This window comes from Melospiza melodia, chromosome 4 (genome assembly GCF_035770615.1).
Source record: "Melospiza melodia melodia isolate bMelMel2 chromosome 4, bMelMel2.pri, whole genome shotgun sequence".
NCBI lineage: Eukaryota > Metazoa > Chordata > Aves > Passeriformes > Passerellidae > Melospiza > Melospiza melodia.
This window is the reverse complement of record NC_086197.1, coordinates 96,681,292-96,706,502: the sequence shown is the minus strand read 5'-3', so window position 1 is coordinate 96,706,502 and position 25,211 is coordinate 96,681,292. Positions and strand designations below refer to the sequence as shown.

At 41.3% G+C, this 25,211-nt stretch overlaps 1 protein-coding gene across 4 annotated transcripts in view; it reads right to left on the bottom strand.

Moving 5' to 3' along the window:
• PDE3A (phosphodiesterase 3A) overlaps positions 1–25,211 on the bottom strand; it is a 211,621-nt gene that overhangs the window by 60,145 nt on the left and 126,265 nt on the right. For 3 of the 4 annotated variants that reach the window (XM_063155677.1, XM_063155679.1, XM_063155680.1), the window contains one exon: positions 18,999–19,049. In XM_063155677.1, the coding sequence (XP_063011747.1) occupies positions 18,999–19,049 (51 nt within the window). Of the gene's footprint in view, positions 1–15,810; positions 16,259–18,998; positions 19,050–25,211 lie in introns of those variants that run through there. The other variant, XM_063155678.1, reaches the window with a different exon arrangement.

Here is a 25,211-nt window from a genome sequence, read left to right as displayed (position 1 = left end):
GGGAAAATTATTTTGTGCTTCAGAAATTCTGGTACAGAAAGGGGATTTATGTACAAGCGAAGTGTTTGTTCATGCAGCTGGAACTGAGCTTTTGGAGACAGGTACTGAAGCAGTGACTAAGTCTTTTGTGTCTCCATTTACCTAAAACTTGATTAGCACATTGACATGCAAAACACAGACACTTTCCAAAAAGAGTTACAGCACATCTACCAGGGGAAAAGGAGCAGTGCCAGAACAACATCATACCATTCCTACTTTACTAAAAACTCAGCAGCTCTGGTCAGTTAGCAGATTTTGAATGATTTTCCTGACATCTTGCTACATCATCTGAGCCTGGTAAATGAAAGGCAGCTTTCTTTCTGCTCCCACAGCTTCATCCCTGATGAACACCCTGCAGCTGGCTACGGGGGCAGTGCTGGGGAGAGTTTATGGGTAGGATTAAATCTGGCTCACTCCTTCAGAAGGCTTTTTGTATGCATGCAAGGGAGAGCAGAGGAGAAGGCAGAGCTGGGCCAGGAGCACTTTGGAAGGAAGCATCACTCCTTTTTGTTAGAATCCGTGTGTGAGCTGAGCTGGGTGTTTAGGGGGTGCTCAGGCAGCAGCTGACACCACAGCAGAGCAGGGAAGCAATCTGCCCCCTGCCCTTTCTGCACAGGGTGTTTAGAGATGAGCAGTTTCCTCACAGCTGTGTTGGGACGGGTCCTTTGTTTACTTTTGAGACAGAATTTGGTCTATGTTCTATGAACTATATCCACCATCCATGTATTCCTCACGTGAGTGTTGCTAATCCTTTTCCAAGTGTTTCATATGTAAAAGGGGAAAAATGAAAACACAACAGGCAAGTAAATAGCTGAGCAGATAGAGATCATCAAGTCCACTGATACTTGACATAAACCAGATGCTGACTGGCTTAACAGTGATGCTTATAGAGTGATGTAGTGAAGTACAGAGACACCAAAGCTAAGCAGGGAAGAGCTCTTCATTGCTGGAAGCAGACAAGCCAGGTGAGCTGAGAAACTGGAGATGTTACTGAGGATGTCTAGTTCAGGCTGAACTGCTCCCAATACCAAAGCCAACTCACTTGTGTCTGCACAAGGGTACTGCCAAAATCAATACCTCCCAAAACACGTTGAGTTTGGTAAGTCAGGAAGGAAACAACAGCGCCACACTAGAAGAAACCTTTAATCTTAAAATTAAGAGTGTGCCAGCTCAGTTCAAAAGCATTTGTTTTGCACCCTCTGCCTACATTCTTTAGTTGCATTCACTGTAAAATTTTACACTAATTGGAGTTCTTTAATAAAAAAATAACTCTAAACCCCCATAACCTCCAAAACACAAGTAGTGACTAGTCACAGTCATTTGTAGGCTAAGCAAATCAGAAGTGGAAGAGGTTAAAACTGAGGCAAAGAAATTGATTCTTCTATACTGCACCTATTCTATTCAGGAAACCTTTCCAATGCCCCCTGCTACCTCCCCCAAAAACCAGCACACCCCACAACAACAGGGTATGTCTAAGAATTCAGAACCTCCATCAGACCACAACTTGTCTTTAAATGCAGTTAAAAAATATTTTGCTCCTCTTTCTAATAAAATAATTTAGATAAGAATACTTAGACTGTATCCAATAATGGGCTCCTATGGAGTCCAGCAGCATTTAAGCAGCACAAATGATATTATCTGCTTTAAAATCTGTTTTGCCTCTTTGCTGTGATCACATGTTCCTTTTGTTTTTTTTAATGTAATATAATTTTACAAATTTTATCAGAAAATGGAGGGATGGAAGGTGATCTAATTTCAGTGGGAATGTCAAAGGAAATTTGTGCCTACTGTAGCAGCAAGTAATGACGTGTCTGTATCAAAGAAAAGAAATTTATTCTTTTAGTTGTCCTCCTGCTGGGAAGTGCCAAACTTCTTCCCAAAGATCCTATTCTTTAATTCATGCATTTTACATGAATGCTACCACGTACGTTATTCATTTTACATTCAACCAAGGAACTAATTAAGACAATAACTACAAATATGTGCTAATCCACAATTAATGAGCACCCTTGGAAGTACTGTATGCTCCCACATATGTTAAACTACCATCACAGCAGCTAAAAAAATTACACAAATGGGCTCATGTGTCAACTAGGTATTCTTGGCTGGAAATACCAGTTACTTGTAATAGAGTAATAAATACAAAATATCTGGCATATCATCTTCCCTGATTATGTATTGGCAGCATTTTAGCAAAATAAAGTCAATCATGTGGTACCCCTCTTGCCATCACCCCCTCAGATACCTCTGAAAACAGCTGAAGCTTCTTGGCCACTCTCAGCCAAGGCTGACAGCAAAATAAAAGCCAAAACTGTTTAAACTGAGGCCAAACTTCTTTAGATGACCATCAGTTTTCATGAGGGGTGATGCTTGGTATGGCCTCAGAAGCAGAGAGGGAATGGCTTCAATATGAGGTCAGTGGTCACCTCCTCTGCTGTCCAGCACTCCATGGATTTCCAGTGGTGACAGGGATTAGGGAACTGGGGTGTATACAGGATGTGAAGCATAAATTACTGACTAATTAGGTTTAATTAGATTTTTGCCTGTAGAGCAACCCATTTAAACTGTAATTGCAAGCCATGGGAACCTAAATGATGGCATTTACACGAGGAGCACTGCCTAGCTGATCTCCTTCATCATCCTACTTTGTGCCCCAAAAGGGAGCAGTTGATCTCTCCTAGGATTTAACTTTCTGCCTTTCCTGTTAAAAGATAATAAAATTATTCAATCCAAAGAAAATGAATCACTTAAAGTAAGAAGTCCAAGAAATCATTACTCCTCTGAAAACTCCTCAAACTTGGATAGAAGTCCTGCAGATTGCTGAAGAGCCAGGAGAGCTGGAGCTGCAGACCTGCATGCACTTCTCCCCAAGACTGTTAGGGAGAAATCTCCCTGATTATTGGGGAGACAGCAAAAAATAAGAACTGGTTTCAAAATCCAACAGTGCAGACATGTTTCATGCTCAGGAAGTAATTTCCAAAGCTGAAAATTCAGGCCCTGCAATGATTCTGCTTCTGCTTTCTCCAAGGCCAGTTTTGGAACAAAACAGCCCAGCAGAAGCACAAAACCCTTAATTTGTTCTCCAGAGGACATTTTCCTGATACATCAGATCCAAGTAACAGCAGATAAATTTTTTGTAACAAAGACATGATACATTTCCTCATGCTTTAATTTTTTTTGCATTATATAAGACAGCTTTTTAAATGCAGCAGACACCCACCTCCCTCCTACCTCCCCATACAGTCTTGTCCATATACCTATGAAAAATATATTATTAAAACATTACTCAGAAAAAAATGCAAATCTAAAGAAATTCCATCTTGAGAGAAGAACAGAAAAAAAAAGCTGCACGCAACTCTAGATTTGTCCCCCAGTATGTGATAACCTTTGCACCTGAGAAAGGATGTGAGATCCCATCTCTTTGCTAATACTTAAGGCTGTCACAAGGTTAAGTCTTTCCACATCAGAAGCCTCAAATGCTGCCACTCTGAGCTGAGCCTCTGCCAGAAATGCCAAAAGCAGGACTGTGTGCCCAGCACCAGCTCCCACATCAGCAAACACAGTTTGGTGGGAAACACTTCTTAATGCAGGTTCATAATCTTGTTTGGGTGAAAAGGCATTACAATTATTGGAGTTCAGTCATCATTTCTGCCATTCAGCTGACATTTAAAAGTGTTCCTTGCCCTCCCTTTAAACACTAGATTTTGAAAAGAAAGCACATCTCTGCAAAGTGCCAGGGTAAGCTCCTGACTACAACCATGACCTCAAAGTTGTAATAAGAAAAATAAAGCAATAAAAGCAAATTATTGATTGCACTTAAGCAGTAGATTCCTCTCTAACTGCTCCAATACATCAGGTAATCCAGGAAAGAGAGATGGATGACTGGCAATTTACTCCATCTCCTGAGACTATTTGCCTGGAGGAGGCTTCTGTTTTCTGTCTGTGTTTGTGCAAGATGGAATATTCCTCCTGTCTTTTTCTTCAACTACTTTTCCAAATAGCTGAATTAAGTACAACTTCAGGAGGGGAAAAGGTTATGGAAACTCAGCTCTTGTTCTCTAAAACTGGAATTCTTCCTCCTCCATTTTTCTCCTAAGTTAAATCAGAAAGCACAAATATAGTAAGCACAATGCCTCTTTTTCAGTTTTGCCATTTTTATACTCAATTTTTATTTGCTAGCTAGAATCTATATATGTACATATCATCATTATATATATTCTATATAGAACATATATAGAGAGCACTGTGAGCCTAATTTAAGAATTCTTGCTTTGCAGCTTTCCAAGAATGCTACAGTTTTTCACCATCCATACACGATGCAAATTTCTCACTAAATATATTTTGCTCAACCTCTGCCTTGCTGTTTGTTCATCAAACACACCACAGGTTCATCTGCCAGTCCAGACTGCACCCTTCTGTCATTAGACCCTCCAGAATGTCACCTCTGTGCAGCTGAATGAGATGCACTTCTGTCCCTACAGCTCTCCAGACAGAAGAGACAGACTCAGTGTCAGTCCCCTTGTCCTCTTCCCCACTGCCATCCACAGGCTGCTTTTCTATACTTTTGGTGTTTCTCTAACCTGCACCAGATGTTAGTCTGGCTGCTGCTGCCACTGAGGAAATTAGTGACACAAATTCTGGGGAATTCACCAGGAGGATATATCAGTGTGCAGGGATCAGTTTTTGAGTTTCTCCAAGACCACGTTGGTCTTTGGAAACAGAAAAAATTCAGTTCAGAAGCTAAAGGTTGTACTCCTGGAGACTAGCAACAAGAACCAGCCCAAATTCTGCATTTCACCTGGTCAGGATCAGGTTCACCAATCAGTGAATGACCACAGAGCAGGCATTGATGCAGGTGCAACAGGAGTGATGGCTCATCCAAGGCTTCCAAAATTGCTTCAATAGCAAAATTCTTCTTTTCAAAGAAGAAAAGATATGTTACTGTTATAGGAGAAGGAACAGAAGGCCCAAAATGCAGAGCAGACCCACTTAGAGAAGTGTGCTGCCTCCCTGGTGTCCAGGGCAAAGGTGGGAAGTGAAAACTTCCTGCCCTGGTACAGCCCTTAATCCTTACCTGTCAGTATTCTCCCATATACTAACTAGGCTTTTAATTACTGGAAAATAAAGAGGCATTTCAACTTTTCTTAAGGAAAAAAAAAAAAAAAAAGGGGGACACAGGCCCTAATGCAGAAGAAATATCATCAAATGTGGAGGTGAAGATCAGTTACTAAATGCTGATATGCACTCTGGCCAGCTGAAAACATGTCTGGAATGCCAGCCTGGGTAGAGAACCCAGCAATATCCATAAAGGACTAGGCAGGAATTACAACGGAAATGAAGTTAGGAGTCAAGCTGGGGACCCCAAAGAATTATCTGGAAAAATAACAATCATACGAATGAGCTGAAAATTTGCATCTAAATCAGACCCACAATCAACACACATAGAAAATTTTATGGCAGTATGAGAAACTTACAGGCAGGGCTAAGTTAAATTCCAATTTCATGGCAATGGCCAAAAAAGTCCTTTGACATGTTACTGCAACATGGCAGGGAGTATGAATGGGACAGATTGGCTTCATAGTAGGAGGGGTGATCAGGCAAGTGAGAGAAACACGGAGAACCTTCCGCCAGAGGAGATGAAATGAGATGATGGGAAGAATCACATCAGTTAAAATAGTGCTGTCTCATTATTTCTCTAGTAAAGGCAGCTGATATCAAGAGACACCAATCTCTAATTAAACAGAAATAGGAGGTGCACTTTGAAATACCACCAGGAGAAAAGGCTGACCCAGAAATTGTTCTGTGCCTTTATGTGGCTGCCACCTCAAGTAGTTCCTTGAGAGCATACAAGACATGCTGACCAAGAAAGGTTCATCTACAAGGACTCTGAAAAGCCTGACTTCAAGAAACAAGCAAAGTTCAGATTCCACATCCACAAACACCTCCTAAGCACTGAAAAACTGAGGTTGAATTTTCAGTGAAAGACACTCAACCATTAGAAATTGGACTGGGATCCCCAGCTCATTTCTCTTGGGTCAGTTGTTGCTAACATTGTCTTGACATTTAAGTGGAGCACTTCCCTTTGGCAACAGCAGAACTATGTGTGCCATATTAAAATATCTTGGATTTGTTTCTTTCTGCTCCTATGGTGAGGACTTGCTAAAAATTCCTGGACTTCAGAACTCCAGCAATAATTCCAAAACAAAATATTGGAAGTACATTTTTTCAAATGCCTGTAGCAACAAAAATAGAACCTTGAGCATCTCAGGAATCCAGTGCCCAGTTGCATAACTTTTCCACTCTCTTCTTCCCAACTTTAGGACTCAGTGTTGGGGGGTGAAGGGGGTTGGAGAAAGGGCATCAGAATCTTGAAAGAAAGGTGCTGTCTGTGGAGCTCCAAAGGCAATGGGAGAGATCCCATTCAAGGCATTAAGGGATTTACTCTGTGAGTGGTGCAGGATAAATCAGTGTGCCTTACATGTTCACACCACTCAAGGCACTTCTATTTCAGCTTCTACTTTTCCTCCTTTTCCATGCTCCACTTAATCCTCAGGAGAAAACGTGCAGTGCTCAGCATGAGCCCAAACGTGCTGGGGGGATCTCATCACCAGTGACCTGCTGATCTTCTGTCACACTGTGCAGTGTCCTTTGCTGAAGGACACCCTGTGCCTTTTGCTGCTCCCCACCATCCCCAAGCAACCTCCATCATCAATTACTACCTTACACTACCTCAAAACCCAAACCTGGTGTCTGTTTGTAAGACAGGAGGTGGCAGCTACACACAGGAGCCACAGGTACAATCCTGCGTTTTAACAACTCCTATCTGTATGGACACAAGTCAAAACCTACAGGGTGATTTTGTCCAGGGCTGTTTCTGTGATGTAAATGCAGCCACATCATAATCCCAGCAAAATCACATTCTGAGACAGAGCTGTCTCAAAGGCAACGTTGATCCTTGAAGATTCTAATCATTGGCTTCAGCTGTTCATCACTTTCACATCCCACAGAGTTGTAAGGAATAGAAAGCAGTACTGCAGCTTCTCTTGTCAGCTAAGCCCCCCTCCTATTCTGCATTTTAATGAAGAATTTAATCTAAAATAATTATTTGCAGATTGTTCACTCAACTCCAACTGTTAATTTAAAAGAAGCAAGCACATGAAGCCCTCCAGGAGTCCTAAAACACAATCTCAATATGCACAGAATTATTATTTTTAGATACCTATAAAAATTCGTCCATGGTAATATGACACAAAAGCTTATTGCCATTCCACATTTCTGCTCATATCCATCACCTAACTTTGGAGAATCAGGTCCCCCTATCCTGGAAAACTAAAAATGCTGAATATGTGGGGGCTGCTCTGAAGCCAAGGGCATGTATATGAGACCAGCATATCAACTTTCAAAACTGTACATGACAGAAAGATCTAACTTTTTTCTCAGATACCAGAATAGACAGTATTAACATTTTCCTCATTTTTGGAGAAGTGAGCTCTTGTGCTTCAGAAGCAAAGTTACTGGAAACAGAAAGGTTATCTGGATTTCTACCAAAGCACTATCCGTGTAGTCTGAAAAGGGATTACATGTTTTAAATCACTACCTTGGTAGCTGGTTTTTAATATAGCCCCAGCTTTGTTTGGAGAGATTTTTTTCCTGGCTTCACTTTTCCATCTACAGCTTTTTTTGCCTCCTCATGAATTTTGTGTGTTTGTGGGAGAAGGTGCAAGGGGAAAACAAAGAGAGAAATCGAAGGATGAAGGCTCCATAACCTTTCCACATAACCAGAGCTTGGTCACCCTTAGATTAAACAAGTTCCTGCCTATTTTTGAACAGGAATTCCTGTATTTTAGCTTGTACCCATTGGTTCTTATCCAGTGGCACCCCTGAAAAGAGTCTGGCTCCATCTCCTTCACTCTCACACCAGGTATTCACACACATTCACAAGACCCTCCTGAGCCTTCTCTTTTCAAGGCTGAGCAGTCCCAGCTCTCTCAGCCTCTCCTCAGAAGATGATCCAGCCCCCTAACCATTTCTGTGCTCCTGTTTTGGACACACTGCAGTACTTCTGTCATGTTCTGCAGAGCACACAGCTGTGCCCAGCACTCCAGATGTGTGTCCCTGGTGCTGAGCTGCACCAAAGGATCCCCTCCCTCAGCCTGCTGGAGCTCCCAGTGCAGCCCAGCATGAAGCTGGAGGCTTTCTTTGCCATAAGGACATGTTTGGTGTCCACCAGGACCCCAAGGTGCTTCTGTGCCAGGCTGTTCCCCAGCCAGCCAGCCCCTGTGTATCTCCTGAGGGGTGGGAGGACTTTCTCCTCTCGTGTCCCCGTTAATTAGTACGGTTCCTGCTGGCCCCCTTCTCCAGCTGACCCCTGAATGGCACCATCACCATCCCCTGGAGCAGCCACTGCCCTGGTTCTCTATCACCTGCACATTTCCTAAGGGTGCAGTCTGTCCAGCACCCAGGGTATTAACACAGACACCTTTCTCATGCTAAATGTTGGGGTTTTTTCACTTTGCTATTCCCTAACTGATGCCTCTATCTCTCCTCTATTCACCATAACCAGTAGCTTTTCTAGCCCTTCATAAGATCAGCAACTTAATAATTATGAACTCCAGATTCAACACCTTTTAATCTCCAGCCTTCCTTTATGGACTGTAAGAATTCCTACTGCTCTTGTCACATTCAAGGTTCTTCAGGAATTGAAAATGGAGCAAAGCAGAGCCATTACACAACGAACCTTTGATCTCTAAAATCCAACCCCACATTAATTTTTTTTTTTTTATGACTTGACTTTAAGATTTACTCCAGCTCTAGCTTATTCAAAAATCTCAGGAGGCTGCTCCAATAACTCATTTTGAAATTTTGAACGCTGATCCGTCAGACATAGAACAAAATTATAGCTTACTGCTGAAGTCAAGAAAAAGAACATCTGCTGTTGAGAGCAGAGCTGATCAGCTGTGAGCCTTTCCACTGGGGAACTCATAAAATGAGCTACTAGAGAATTCAGCATGTTTTCTTGTAAGGAAGGAACAATAGGAAATACTTTCACTTACTTATTCTTTCAAACTATCCCAGAGAGCAGCAGTTAAAGCATACATATGTGCCTCAGTATGGACACAAAATTCAGAGGGGAAAAAAAAATCCAAAACAAACCAGTAGTAAAAAAAATGCTTTTAAAATGAAGTTTCCTTTGTAGAGGGAAATCAGCCAGTTCATTCTGTCCTCATTAACATTGTTAATATGAGATCTTCCAACAACAATGGCATTGTGGAAGCTCAGTAAGGAAGGTTAGGGCAGCCCACATCCCCCAGAGATGCTAGTATTAACATGCCAATGGGAGCACACTGGCTGAAAACTAGGAATAAACCCTGCTCAGTAAAAAATTAAATACATTAATCACATTCATTCCATAATTGGGCTCATCTCTGAATAGAGAAAGCTAAAATTTTGCAATAATTGTGTTAAAAATGTGCTTGGGAAGGTGACAAATACCTGGAATGCACATATGCCGTAAGTGAAATTTAAGGTGTTACTGGAAATTAAAAGAACATCTTGTGGCACTACTCCCAGCTTTGCAGAGTTGTCAGGAACTAAAATGCAGTCTTCTATCATCACAAAAGTCCCACTGCCACCTAACTTTAATGTGGGGGGTATTTTTTTTCATTACAAAGCACCTGACTGTATCAGTCATTATTAGTTTGGCTATCCCTCCCTTCCTAAGACCCTGTTTGCAGTTGCTTAAAACTTTTTCAAAACTGAACTTTTACACTGACATTTCCCCTTGCAGTCAGTCTGTAGTTGGAAGATTTTATCCAGCACAGGCATTTCCAGGAGACTAAGGGATACTTTTACTCATTTCTAACTACTCACCTCTTTTGGGGTGCCCTACTCTGGTCCCAGAACATTCTCAGTGTAGAGTTTGTTTCAGAGACTGGCATACAGATGCCTGAATTTTGGCAATTCAGAAAATATGCAACCTGAAAACCTGCAGAGAATTCCCTGTCTTAGTCTCGTGCTAAAGCAGAGGACTTGAATTTCAGGGATTAAACTCTCTGAAAGTCTGTAAGTTTTTGGGTCTTAAAGGTAGTCAGCAACTTTAACCATCAGATGCCAATACATTTCCCACCCCCTTAAATCCAACAAACAAATTTTTCCTAAGTTTGCAGCTAGAAAACAAACCCACAAAAACCAAAGCAATCAAACAAACCCCACCCAAACAACAAAAAAATCCCCCAAACCTCCAAAAAAAGCACATGAAAAAAATCTCTTAACCTGAAGACCTTAAGACTCTAAATTTATAAAAGGCAACAGAGAAATATAAGCTTTAGTCAGAAAATCATATAAAAACCAGGGTTCTGAAAACAAATGAGTTAACTAAATTAGGAAACATGCTGAAAATCAAATTATGAAAACTGCTGCAAAGAGAGAAAATGCAGGCAGATTAAGGGGTGCTTCAGGAGTCTGATCACCCCAAAAGGAAAATAATCTCCTTCCTCTGCTCTGAATGATGACAGTTCACAATCCCACTTCTCAATGCAATTGCCAAGGCAATCCACATCTGCACCACACCAGTGAGCATGCACCCCCAGCCTGAAGAAAAGCTTGGGGAAGAAGAAAGAAAAAAAGCGGGGGAAAAAGGGCAATTATCAGCTTCTGCCACTATCTCTGCTTTCCAAAATACCAAGACAAATGGCGCTGTGCCAAACTTCTTACACTCCTACCATGCTGCTTCTCCAAGGAGTCATTTCACCAGCATGTATTTCCTACTCCTGCTTGATTTCAGTGCTGATTCCATTTCCAAACTGCACTGATCTGCAGCATGGCTATGATCGTACTGCAGCCTTCCTGAACTGGAACTTGCTGACTGAATAAAGGAAAATACAAGTTAAATATTGTCAGAAGGTTCTCTGTGCCACAGCTGGACTGCCTGACCAGCACCAGGACTTGCACTGCAAACTTGGGAGGAATAAAGGTGGAGAAGGATTTTGAAGAAGAATGGAAACATATCTGGAAATCTGTGTTGAGCTCCTGCTTAGGTATGAAGAACAGTGACATGACAGAGTGAAAGTCATTGCTGAGCTTCCAATCCACTCCTGTCCCCCTGGCAGTCATTTTGGGACAGAGAATTTGAGAGCAGAGAGGATTCTCAGGGTGGCTGACAGTAATTCAAAGGTTCTTCTCCATCCTAGGGGTGAGTGCTGGATGTGGAAGGCTGCAGGAGGTTTGCCCACATCATCTGGGTCACAGCTGCCAGTGTGACAGCTCCTGTCTCACCTGAGAGCAGCAGGGAGAAATCCTGCAGGACACAAAGAAATGGTCCCACAGCCCCAGAGAGTGCTGTGCCTCAACTCCTCACTCCAAGAGAAGCGAGGACAAACCTCAGGCAGATTACTCCTGTGAGATTGCTTTCTGCTCTGCATCACCCATTTGCTGCATTAGAAAGCAAGGAGGAATTTCCTAGGTCACTTCTTAATTCCAGGCTCAGCTTTCTGCACCTTTCTTGCTGTGCAGAAGGAGCTCTCCTCCCCCAATTCCCAGCTCCATATTCCAACCAAACCTACCAAAAACCCTGCCATGAGGCCTCTTTCTCATAACATCCCAAACCCTGCAAATCTCTGCTCTGTCCCTAAAGCTTGGAAAGCTTGTCTGCTGAATGAAAGGATAATGTAAAGTTTTATTAACAATGAATAGCTGTGGAGACCCACAAAAACATTCTTAACAGGAAACCTTATTTTTTTTAATTGTAAGCTGTTTTCAGGTAAAGTAGAAGGGGTTTGGTTAGGCACAAGGATCACTGCAATGACACGTTCCAGCAGGACCCTGCTTTGTACTGAACACACAGTGAATATATGGGGGCTGCATGATGTAATGCTATAGGAAACCCAGAAAATCCCTTAGTTTATAATTTTGCAGTTATGACTCAGTCAGGATGAGTTCATTTGCTGCTGAGCACCCTTCCAAAAACCCTGTGGAAGTTTGTCCCATCCACCACATCAATGGTCAGGAACAGGATATTGCAGTGTGCATGCAAACTGCCTTAGGCACAGCTCTGCTGTAAATCACTGGCAGGTGAGGGAAGCATCACTTCATTGGTTTTACACTAACCCGTCACAATCTAATTCTACAGAAAGCATTATCACTGCCCACACTGCTGTAAGCATGAATTCCTACCTAAAAAAAAAAAAAAATTACTGCTTTTATTGAACTGCATGTTGCATTCATTTCAACTATCCACAGCTATAAAAATATCTATAAATACATTAAAAGATATAAAGTATATACATCCCTATAGCAACTACTGGTCATGTTCTTACATCATTGTGGAAATCTAGTTTGTGTTTTTAAGTTCACAGTCACCAATGAAACAATTAGAAGTTTCCATCACGGGATAATGTGACAAGATTTTTCCTGTCTTAGTACCTTATGCTCAAAGGCTACAGCTCATGGAATTTCAGGTAGGTGGAAATACTCAACAGCATCACAGCAAATATTTAACACCTCTGGCTCATCTGGCTACCACAACATTTTAAATCCAGATCCATTCAGTGAAAGCATTCTCAGTTGCAGTCCTCAGGAACAAAAATTTAGGATTTTTTATTCCTAAAAACAAGATCATCAGGCACATACAACAAATTAAACCTACAGAGAATGACTCCCCAAACCCCTGTACTGAAACTTCAGGGAGAGCTTTCAAGCAAATCTGAACAGCTGGATGGGCAAGAAAGAGAAACACTCACAAATTCTTTCCTTAGTTATATAAAGGTAATTCCTTCTGAAATTATTGACAAAGCCATTCAAGATTAAAGAACTAAGAAATATTACAGTTTGTTAAATAGAGGCCAATAGATGGTATTTAGTTTATCACTATTTAGCTTAAATTTACCCATGAAAAACACCCCCAGGATAAAGATGTATCTTCCACATATAGAAATGAACAGGAAGATCAGACATTTTTCATCAACCAAATCCAAAGAGATCTAATTCAAGGTTGCCAGTTAAACCTACTTTCCTCACTCTTTCACATCCATAAAACACAAAACAATGAGAGGAAAATTCCTTTGTCATACCAGAGCCTGGAAACCATGGAGACCTCTGTGATGTAGTGTCTGAGAGCACAAACAATGCTCAAAAGATCAAAAATAAAATTATATAACAACCTAGCTCCAAAAAAAACCACCCCAAACCAACAACCTCCAACTATATTGTCTATAGACATCATAACCACTCTTGGTTTTTCACCACCCTTACTACTCAAGCTGCTCAGCCTTGACTAAACAGTTCTGGGTGTCATTTGATTTCATGCAGAGGATGCAAGATAAGAAATAAAATATCACACTATGACTTAAAAACCCCCCAAAAGTATGTTCAAATAGAGTATCAAACTTCACTGTGGACTTACAGCTTCCACTTTCTTAAGTCACACCTGCCACATTGTTTTACAGTAGGAACAAGATGAAGCCAAATATCCCATTTTTACAGTTTGATTTTATTTCCTTCCTTTATTTTTTTTTGTTTGGTTTTTATTTTTATTTTAGGTGGCAAAAAGCCATTTGGAGAGGTTTTGTTATTTGTTAACACAAATATCTTTTATCTACTCTGAGTAGAGAAGCAACCTACAATGTCACTGCTTACCTGTCAAAATATCAAGTAATTTTGTCAAGGTCAGCTGTAAGAACACAGTAAGAGACTGCATCCCTTCAAGGACTAAAGAATGGATTTTCACCAACAGGCAGAGATATTATTTTTATACAATAATTTGTGAGCAGGATCAGCCTAAAGCACTCAGGAAGTCGCCTCTTTGGGGTTGTCATCTTGCACAGTAACTGCATTTTCCTTCAGTCAGCCCTCACAGACTCACACTATGCTCAAGTAAACTCTATGTGCATCACTTTCTGGTCTCACTGTCCCAGAGTGGCAGATGGGTCAGGGAAATTCCCTTTCCTCTTTTAAAGCCCTTGGAGGGCTCGAGGGACTGATGGTGGAACTGATGCCCAGCTCAGTGCAGCCAAGCACACCTCATATAAATATTCCTAGGTGAGGAATATTTATTTTTCCCACATACTGTGCTACAATAGGATCAATGATGCAATGCAACATCAGGGTTAGAGGGATTCAAAGGAAATGCTGGAAAAGTAAGGCTGAAAACCAGTTTTCCTTTGAAATAACATCAGTGTCTCTGCATCTTAACAGAAACAACATCACAAATGATTCACTTCCTACCAGAGCACTTATTTATCTTTTTTTTCCTAGGACATTTAGGAATGCTGGACTGATCTGGATCAATTAAATCCCTTTCAGTGCAATAAAATTGAACTAATCAACAATGCCTTATTATTTTATTGTGAATAATTATGTGACAGCATGAGATTTGTTTTCTTTTTTTTGACAACTAATATGTCTGAGATCTCCAAAAGTTCCAAGTGGCATGATTTATCTTTAAACATAAAATATGATATATAATCTTCCCTCTCCTTCTCCCTCTTAATAAAAATGCACAGGAGGATGCTTCTCAAAAACTGGGATGCATTTCTGTCTTTCTTCCTGTCAAACAATTGTCTCTTTTCTACAGATAAAAACTACCATTCACAGTCAACTGTTTTATAAATGGAAAACTGAGATGGAATTATGATTGAGAAGAGAGTGGAGCTGTTAGCTCACCAATATTCTTTCTGTAATTATTTCTTTTATTATCTGTACATCTCAAGCAAAGTATTGAAAAAAAAATCAGAGAATCTTGGAGTGCCTGGAGCAAGAAGTAGAAAATACACTAATCACACTGCCATTCATCACATCTCAGTCCTGCTGCTGGTGACAGTATTTGCTTTTCCCAGCAGATGTTTACATATGTTCTGTTTGCATCTGCTTTACTCTCCTCTTGGTTAGCACACTTGGAATGACACAACAACCAAGAGGACCCTGAGAACACCAAGGTTCTGCCAATGCCTCAGTGACTTCGCACACACACATGTATGTAAGATATGAAACACAGAAAAGTCATGCACCAACCCATCAACAGTAGACTACTATTGCCCTTAGCCACTCAGTTTAAAACAGTTTTTAATACTCAGTTTAAAATACTCCTGAAGCCTTTAGAAAAGTCTCCTTTCTGAGACAGGGAGACTGTTTTGGTTAAATACACCTGCATTAGTGGGGCTGCCATGGCATCTCCACCTTCACAAGCACATACCCTGGTAAAATCAGCTTTACCAGCGATTGGCAGCATTCTTCTTGGGAAGGACAAATAACCAGCAGCTGGCTCTCCCTCTGTTCAGAGAGCCCCTACAGCCCCATGAGGTCACTGTCATTCTCTTTACAGTGACACTGAGGGCAGACTCTGAAAACACCAAGATTCTGCCAATGCCTCAGTGACTTCATACACACACATGTAAGATATGAAACACAAAAAAGTCATGCACCAACCCATCAATGGTAGCTTATTATTTCCCTTAGCCACTCAGTTTAAAATAGTTTTTAATACTCAGTTTAAAATACTGCCGAAGCAAGTCTCCTTTTTGAGACAGGGAGACTTTTTTGGTTAAAGACCTCTGCATTAATGGGCTGCCATGGCATCTCCACCTTCACAAGCACATGCCCTGGCAAAATCAGCTTTACCAGAGTTTGGCAGCATTCATCTTAGGAATGACAAATAATGAGCAGCTGTCTCTCCCTGTGTTCAGAGAGCCCCCAGAGCCCCATGAGGTCACTGCAATTCTCTTTACAGTGGCCCTGAGGGCAGGCAGACACCCCAGACAGATTCCCAGAGCACAGTACCTGGTCCCCAGCGGGAATGGACTCCCACCTGCGCTTCAGCAAGGACAGAGATTTCCGGCTCATCCTCCTCAATCTGCTCTAGAGGCTTTGCCACACTTGACAAAAAAAAAGGCTTCTGTCCCAAACCAGTGGCAAGAACCTCAGTTCTGACTCCTGCTCTTCATGGTAGGCTGCAGAGCTCCCCGAAGCACACAAGTTTTGGTGAGCTGCAAGGTGGAGACTGGTCAGAGCCCAGCTTGTGGTGCTCCTCTACAGCATCTGTGTCCTTGCAGTGGCACAGCTGAGGCAGTGAGCAGCTCAGCTCCCAGCCACCTCCCAGGAAGGAGCCTGGAGTAGGTAGACAACACCAGACGCACTCACTCTGGAAATAGCTGTTGCTTAGGAACTGGAGGGGTAAAACGCAGCACCTCGGATGGAGAAGCGAGAGCTCTTGTGGTTACAGAGAATTAAAAAGGCTGGACCTGTGTTCCTCTCTCCATCATCCTGCTTCTACAATGCTAGATTGCTCGATTGCACTGACTCTGGGGCTACGCCTACATCTCCAGCAAGCCAAACAAGCCTTGATGACAGAGCAACAAATTACTCCCACACACCCAGGAGCCCTGGTAAAAACATAAAAACGTGTGCACAGAGTGTGCCCTGGGGCCCACCTGCAAGATCCTGGCAGTACCAAGTACTAGTGTACTGTGTACTAGTGTACTGTGTTCTAGCAGAATGATTAAAGAACAATTTGCATATTTTTCTTCTGCAGAGCAATAATATTCCAAGGATGAATTCTGCTAGTCACACTTTCCTGTGGCACGTGCCAGCATTGCAAACATGTATGACTATTTTCCCTTCTCATGATATGGTTCTACAGATTGCATATATATATTTGAGAGACTTTTCCTTAGGTGGATTGAATATTCCTAAACACTTTGGAATTTCTTTCATTTGTAACTCAGTTTTGAAGTTTCATGCCTAAATTCTTAATTCTAACACATATTAATCTTTAAAATTAAGCACAAAATGTAATGAAATTCACTTTGCACTTCCTGCTTAATTTCAAATCCATAGAGAAAATTCCCAGCACGAAGCACTTAGAGCAGGCAGTGCTGACTTCAGGGATGAAAACAGAAAGGAAAAAAAAAAAGAACAAGTATGTAGCCAGGAACTCCCTGCTCTTTGTAAGGCAACCTATAATTCAATCTAATTAGAGCAGCCTTAATAGTATAATTATTCTAAAAGAAAAGGAATCCTACAACATACATACACATACATGAGGGCAGTCTCAAAAGGGGAGTGCAGTGATGGCCATCCTAGAAGCCTGAGCAAGTTAAATATTGTAAAGACAGCTTTCTACTTGTGCCATTAACATTCTATTGAATTGCAGATGCTTATCACGAGACAAACTGCTGCAAACAGAAATTCCCGTGGGCCCCAGTGCATTTCATTTGAGATCCATCTCTACCTGGAGCTGCAGCACTTTGCATTTCACTCCTACGTGCAGAACAGGAACAGAAAAGGAACATGTTTTCCAAGTGGGCCATTAAGGAGTGTGACATGCCCTGTAGTAGCTTCCCCTTATGTTTCAACACATGCCACAGAAAACCTACTAGCTCCTAAAAAAAATCCCCTTCACTGAATCAGAGATTTTTTAATGAGTCTTGATGGAATAGCTTCAGGAGTTCATGCGTGGATTTTAGTTTACATTATGGTAAAGCAGTGATTCCACTTCCCTTTTTTTCTTCCTAGGTTTTAAGGTATTTAAGTATAGCTAACACATCACTCACCTTAATTTTTCAGCAAGATCTTGGGTTTTTTTTTTACACAGGTGCATTTTTTAAAGGACACAAGCTGGCAACAATGTAACTGAATCACAAAAGGATAAAAAAAGTCTTTTCTATTCTGCAAAAACCAGAACCTCCCTAATTTCTCCTAACCTTTCAAGGAACTTAATTAAATTAGGTTTAACGCTGTTCCTATCTAGAAGATTTTCAGAATAATGTAAAAGAGAAAATCTAAAGCTACAGTGGAATAAGTGAGGCACATTTTCTTCTCTCTAATGAAACTTTTCTTCCTTGGTTTTTGTGTCTGGGTGCAGGATAGCACACAGTAATCAGAAAGCTTGTAGTGAGAGAACAAGCGGGAATGCCTTCAAACTGCCAGAGAGTAGGTTTAGATTAAATGTTAGGCAGAAATTATTTTCTGTAAGGATGCTGAGGCTCTGGCACAGGTGCCCAGAGCAGCTGTGGCTGCCCCTGAATCTCAACCTCTGAATCCAACCTCTGCCCAAGGCCAGGTTGGATGGGGCCTGGAGCCACCTGGGACAGTGGAAGGCATCTCTGCCATGGCACTTGGTTGGAACTGGGTGATCTTTAAGGTCGCTTCCAACCCAAACTGTTCTATGATTCTCCAGTTTTCTTTTCCCACCTTATTATATATCCTTTAACGCTTTTATGACACCTCTGGACTGCCATTTGTACAAAATATCCACGTGAAAAATCCTTCACCTGAAGTAAAACCCAGTACAAAAGGCTGGGGCTCTAATAATGTATTTATGTTCTTTCAACACTAGATGGGAAAGGATATTTTAGCCAAGCAGGAAAATTCCTGAACATCAATACTGGTAGTGATGTCTTGTTTGCAGCAATTGCAATAGATAATTACAAGAGATAGTTATTATAGATAATTTTGAAATGGACTGTGATACCATTAACACTACTGGCATAATTTCCTTCCAGTGGCTTCTCTGCACCTCCCCACACAGTTCTAACACCTGGGTCACCAGTGAAAGGATTTATGGAGAGAGAGCCCTCCAAGTTTTAGCAAGTTTGTCAGGTTAAAAAAAAACCCAAAAAACAAACCACCAAACAGATTATACCCACGCTGTTTGAAATTGCATGGCTTTGATGTCCTGATGGAGACAGCTGAGTAAGAAATGCTTTCTCCATACATCCAATCCATCCTCCTGCTACTGAAAAACCCTTTCTGTTGGATGACTCAGCTCTGTCTGGATCAACTGTTTGAATTACAGCTCAAAAATTATATTAATGAGAGCTGCCATGGTTTTATGCCTTTTTCCATTGCTCCAAACCCTGCAAATATTAACAAAATTAACAACTTTGCCAAACTCAGACGGAAAACTTGCTTGAATGCCTTGAATGTACAAAAAGCCAAAATCAAACACAAAATACTGAGCAACTGACCTGTGAGCCTCTGGGTCCTCGTTTGTGATCCCATTCAGAATGCCCCATGAGCTGCAAAACAAAGAAAGCAGAGCTAAGTGATAAATTGCACTCATTATTTTAATTGAAACACTCATGCTTTTATATCCATTACACATTTTTCTTGGAAATAAACAGGTTTGCTTTTATGATTTATCTCACAGAGCTTTTAGACTCATAATGAAGCCATGTAACATTGTACCTTTGCATTCAGAACCCAAACACATCTGGCATCACAACTCCGCTGGTGCCAATAAAATCCCCACTGCCACAGATTCAGCTTTAGCCAAATGTTTAATACTGATCTGGCAAAAGGACAGCTGATACATCAACAAGGAGACTACCAAAACCAGGGCACATTTGATTAATCAGCAATGTACATTTTATATCGGCCATGATAATTAGCAACAGCTTTAAATCTGTTTCACCATGGAGTTATGGGGGTTTTTGTACATCTACTCAGGGATTTCTTCTGGGCTTTGTTTGCTCCTCCACAAAGAGGCATTGCTTAATTCAAATAAAAAAATATGTGAATGAAAGATAGGAGGGTTAATGTGACATGCACTGACTTACAGCCATGAACATTTTCTTGCTCATTTGTCCCAAAATTCTTTCCCAAAGGAAATGCCTTCCCCCAGTTCAGAGGTAGGCAAGGAGATTCACAACCCACACTTATTGCAGAACATGCTTTCAAAACATTCATCCCAGGACAAGAGGTTAAAACTACTCTGCAAAATCAGGAAAGCCACATGCACCTCCTATGATGAGATTTTTTTTTTAATCTTCTCCAGGAACTGTTCCTCCTTATCCTTGTCTTTCCCAAGGGCTCCTAATTTTTAAGTTGTTACTCACAACTATCTATCTCCATAACTGGAGACAAACCACATATGCAGACAGGCATCAAAAATCAGAAATGTCACATCGTTTTTTTTACCTGATACAGCCTTGTGACTGCCACCCTCATTTTACTGCAATTTTTTCCTATTTTCCATGTACTCTTGGTGGAAACACTATCTCTGCTGGATTTCCCTGTTTGCTCTCCATTACTGCATGAAGCACAGCTTTGATGTTTTTTTAAATGAATAACTGATGTGCAAAAACTACCAAGAGATGCTCCTACCAAAGGTTATGTGCTTCAAAGAAACTCTGCCAGAACCCTCCTACCTGTCTTTTCTCTGTGGACCAGAAACCCTCTTCAATTTTAATTCTTAGCCCCTGTGCCTTGGGAGGAAGTGACTCCCACTTTCCTGATTCACTTGGCTAAAAGAAAATTAATTTAGCTCGAGTCTGACCACTGGTGGCTCTCAGGGTGATACCTTTACCTCCAGGTTCCTATCAGTGGAATTAGCACAAAAAGCAAGTCTCACAGTGAAAGCAGAACATCCATTGTGTAGAGGAGCACATAGCAGAGAAAATCCTGTGCTGCCAGTGCTGGGTTTATTTTCTCTATTCAGTCTTTATTGCAATTTTTGATAAAGTTTTAATAAACCTTTTAAAAATTTTTCAAAGCAACTATCATTTCTCACAATAGCTTCCTGAAAAGTGAAAGGTTGCTTTATTACTGCCACCAAAAATGAGAGGTGCAGTCACAAGCCAGGCCTGGAATCACTATTCAGATATGTAGGGATGCTCCCAGTGCAGCCAGTCCCAGGAAAGCACTGAAGTGTGTCAGGGTGGTTACCAGTGATCAATGTCACTGTCATATTTTATGAAAAATCCCTTGCCAAGATTTTTCTCCTGAGAAGCCTCAGAAAAGAAATGTAAACAATAATTATCTGATTGCTTGGAGTGTGATCTGGAGATACCTCACCACCAGGTGCATCTTTGATTGGTTCCATGTGCATTGTGTTGATTAATGACCAATCTCAGTCCAGCTGTGTTGGGACTCTGGTCAGTCGGGGTTTTTACTGTCATTCTTGTTCTAGCCTTCTGATATCTCCTTTCTCTTTCTTTAGTACAGTTTTAGTATATTATTTCTTTTACTATAATATAATATCATAATATAATAAATCAGCCTTCTGAGAACTTGGGGTCAGATTCTCATCTCTCACCTCATCCTGGGGACCCTTCACAAACTCAACATGGCTGTCCCCAGCTAAAACAGTGAGGCTGTTTTTAAGCATTATATCTAATCCATGACCTATGAAACCAACCTTTTCCTACTGTTGTCATAAAATCTTACTTGGCTTTAAAATGCATTTCTCCCCTGTTATCTAAAAATCTGTGCTCATGCCACGCTAGAATGTTCCTGGCATGTGGTGGTCCCTACTAACACAGGAGTAGAGGAATGAAAAATGAAATGGATACCACACAAAAATGCCTCAGAAAGAAGAGAACCCCGAAGGTTATGACAAAATCTCTGCCAGGCCATCATTCTGCAGAGGGATGATTGCCTCAGCGTGACACCCTTTAGCTCAACCAGCCGCACTCCGCTCAGTTCCTTCTGAACCTGATTTTATTTTCATGGACAAACAGTGCTGGAGCATGATACCCAGAAAAGGAGGAAAGAAAGTATGCCTGAATTATTGGGCTAGGTAGAAATCATGATTTCTACAGGCTGAATAGAAATCAAAAGATGAAGAAAGCAGAATTAAAAACAAAAACAAAGCTGAAAACCAAACAAAAAAAAAAAAAAAATTAAAAAACCAAACAACAAATCAACTACACTCAGAGAAAACACAGCGTGTGCATAAATCCACTTGAGTGACTCAACCTTCTGAAATCATGGAAAAAGATAATAATATACTGCTTAATTGGTGCATGCATGCAAACAGAGATACTGACATAAAAATGCATTTGGAAGTAGGGGGAAGTTATGTTTATCACTTACAGATGGGTTTGCTCCAGACCCCACCACCTCCTCTGAAAGTTCTCTGGAATCAATTTGGTCCAGAGTGATGATGAACAGCCTCAGAGCATCAAATTTATTATTCTTACTGACCAGCCAACCAAGGCTATGTGTATCAGCAGCAGAAAGGAGGGATAAAACTGAAATCAAACTCCCACACAGCTTACATGCATGCAGTCTCTGTTAGAATAAAAGGAGCTACTTTACATTTCATCTGAAACTGTCCTGGAAACCCATCTCTGGCAGCTTCAATGCTCACAGATGAAAGCAGCTTTTAGCAACAAGAACGAGCCTTGCATGTTCAGGAATGCACACAAACATGGCCTGTGCTAAAGCCACTGCTTGGTGCTACCCTAAGAACTGACCGACAGCTCTCCAGGGAAAACACTCCCCCATTCCAGCTGAGGAAAGACCCCAATTCCAAAATCCCAGGCACAGACAGGAGAGGAGAAGTGAAAGGACTCATCCCCTTTTGGAGATGTAGGGTGTGAGTCTGAGCTCTAAATTTCAGGGTTTTGCTATAAACACCATGAAGTTTTCTCAGCTTGTGGCTTTAAAACTTCTGTTCACTAATGCAGCAATATCTTCAAAGGAGTAAGGAATGGTATAAAGTACATTACATCAGATTTTTGAGATAGCCATATTGAAGTAGAACAAAGCCATTTAAAAATTAGCATCTTCAACCCTCGCCTCTCTAAATGCAGTTCTTCTCCTATATGGTTAGTTAATTAGAGCCCCAGCAAATGATTACATAAGGATTTCAACTTTCATTAAAATTCATAAACCATAATTCTTAGCCTCCTTAGTATTAGAGAACTGGAGGAAAATGTGACCCACACAGATTGTAGAAGATCTAAGTAAATCTAAAAAGGACAGAAAGTAAAGTATGACAATTTAAACCTTTTCAGCTGTTTGTAAGTCCTGTTTTTCCCTTATACAATCTTTTCTGGACCAGGGTTTTAATTTTGGCACTCCTGAAACAGCAGTACTGCTAACTATGCAATAGCTGGGAAAAAAAAAAAAAAAAAAAAAAAGAGATAAAAACCTCCAACAAAGCCAACCAGAAAAAAAACCAACCCAAAATGAGTCAGAGTAATAGAAAAGGCATAATCTTATTACAAGGACCTCCCCAACTGGGCACAAGTCAGGGAAAAACCCCAATATTTAAAATGCAAGCAGTCCCATGTATATTCTTTGAAAGGGGAGGGAATCTTCAGAAGCAGAATGCAGCAGCATTTTGAAACCAGATGGATTTATTAAAGCATTGTTTAAACTCAGCACAGTTTCATTAGAGGGAATGAGCAGATCCTTTCCTTGTAAGCATTAGAGAGGACCAATGAATTAATTACATTTAGTGTTCAATAAAACCCTTTAAATCCATTCAAAGTCCATTCTAATTCTATTCAGATTATAGTCTATTACTCTGGAACTTGATTGTGGCACATATTTACACGTACATAACACTTTTACTGTTCTAAAAACAACCAGATGGTGAGGACAAAAGTGAGCTAAATCAGCCAATGGAGACACCAAAGACAATAAATGGGATTCAACAAGGCTGAAACAAGATCACACAGTCCAAATGCACGTGAGAACCTTGCCCCAGCTCACTGCCTCCTTCTCTTGGATTTTAAAGATTTCCACTGTGGCTGGATACCTCATTCCATTATAGTGAACATAAAAAAGTCCTGCTCTCCCTAGTGGAAAGTGGACACAAGGCAAAGCACAGGAATGTGAGAGAAATTGCTCCTCTGCTCCATCTGGGATTAGGAGCCAAGCACTTGCATCCAACATTTCCCACTGAACTGGCTGTGGTACATGAACAAGGCAGCCTGAGCTCTCCCAAACAGCTGAGAACCTGCAAAAATGCCTTTCTGCCACTCCTGCAAGGACTTAGCACATTTAGTACTGGTAAAAATGAATTACCAATGAGATGACGAGAAGTTTTGGCAGGGTGGTAGCCAGCAGCTTTAAGAGTTGTTTATATTTGGCAATCAGCATCCAGAAGAGTAAGATAGGAGTACCCAATCAGGTTGGCACCTGGTTTCAGCCTTCACCAAAATAGCAGAGCTTCTATTTAAACATGAGCATAACATCTTCCCTCTTTGGTAGAGATTTAGTTGAATGGGCATGTTGAGGATGTGAAACAGTGTCTCACTGTTGAGCTCTCTGACACTGCCTCCTTACAGCCTGTGCTGAATGGGGCACAGTATGATCCATATTCTCTGAATATGGGTATTAGCCATGCTCCAGTCAGGATCACATTTCCACTGGCAATAAGAAACTGTTTGTTACCAGCATGTAGGCACAAAATGTTCTCGATAAGTTCTTTTTTGGGTAACAAAAAAAAAGCACAAATTATTTCCTTGATTACATATTAGGGGAAACATTTATTTTTACAAACATGCGGGAGTCAGGTCACACAGAAGCTAACAGGGGGATTTTGCACATGCTATTTTGAGTAGGATTCCTTCTATCCCATAGACTGTTCCCTGCATTTTCATGGCAATCAAGATAAAAGAGATGATTTACCGACTCATTTGATTTAGGGAGGGAATTTTGGTGTGGACATAATCAGCAGGAGCAGCTAAGCAGGCTGGAGCTGCTGAGATTGACCACTACCAGATCCTGATAACATAACAGGGGAGCAAGTGGCTGCTCTGACCACCTTCCCCACCAAATGGCAGAACTGCACCTTGCCCTGGGGCATCCCAGGTGTCAGAGATACTGTGAGCTGAGAGTGATCACACACAGGCATGTGCAGGCCACGACACACAGACAGCAAAGGCCTCCAGCATTTGGAAAAACAATCCCTTCTCCACAGCCCCTGGCCAGCTCCCAGGGTCAGCACAAAGCACAAGATGTCAGAGCTGCGCTGTTCAGCCAGATGTGTGAGCTCGTGTCATCACAGCCACTGTGGAGAGGAAACTCTCCACCCAAATGCTCCCAACATCTTCTAGCCCTGCAAATCACCAGGGCCAGACTCAGTTCCAAGACTGGTTTAAAAAAAAACAAACAACAAAAACCCCAAAAAAAAACTCACCACAAGAAACACACCAAAGCAATAAATTGGGGGTAAGTATTTAAGAGCCAGTTAGCTGCTTCCGAATCAAATTGTTTGAATGGTTTCTGGGCTGCTGGACAACAATTGGAAGCAGAGATTAGCTTTTTAAACCACAGCAGAGGCAGAAATGGAAGTTGGAACTTGGTGCTGCTTTGAACTGGAGGCAGGGCACCAACGTTGGTACCTGGTACCAACAAGGTACAGTGATGGGTTTGAGGGGGAGCTGCAGTGAATGCCTTCTCTGCAGGCTCAGACCCACGTGGGGATGGAGTTAAGGCCTCTG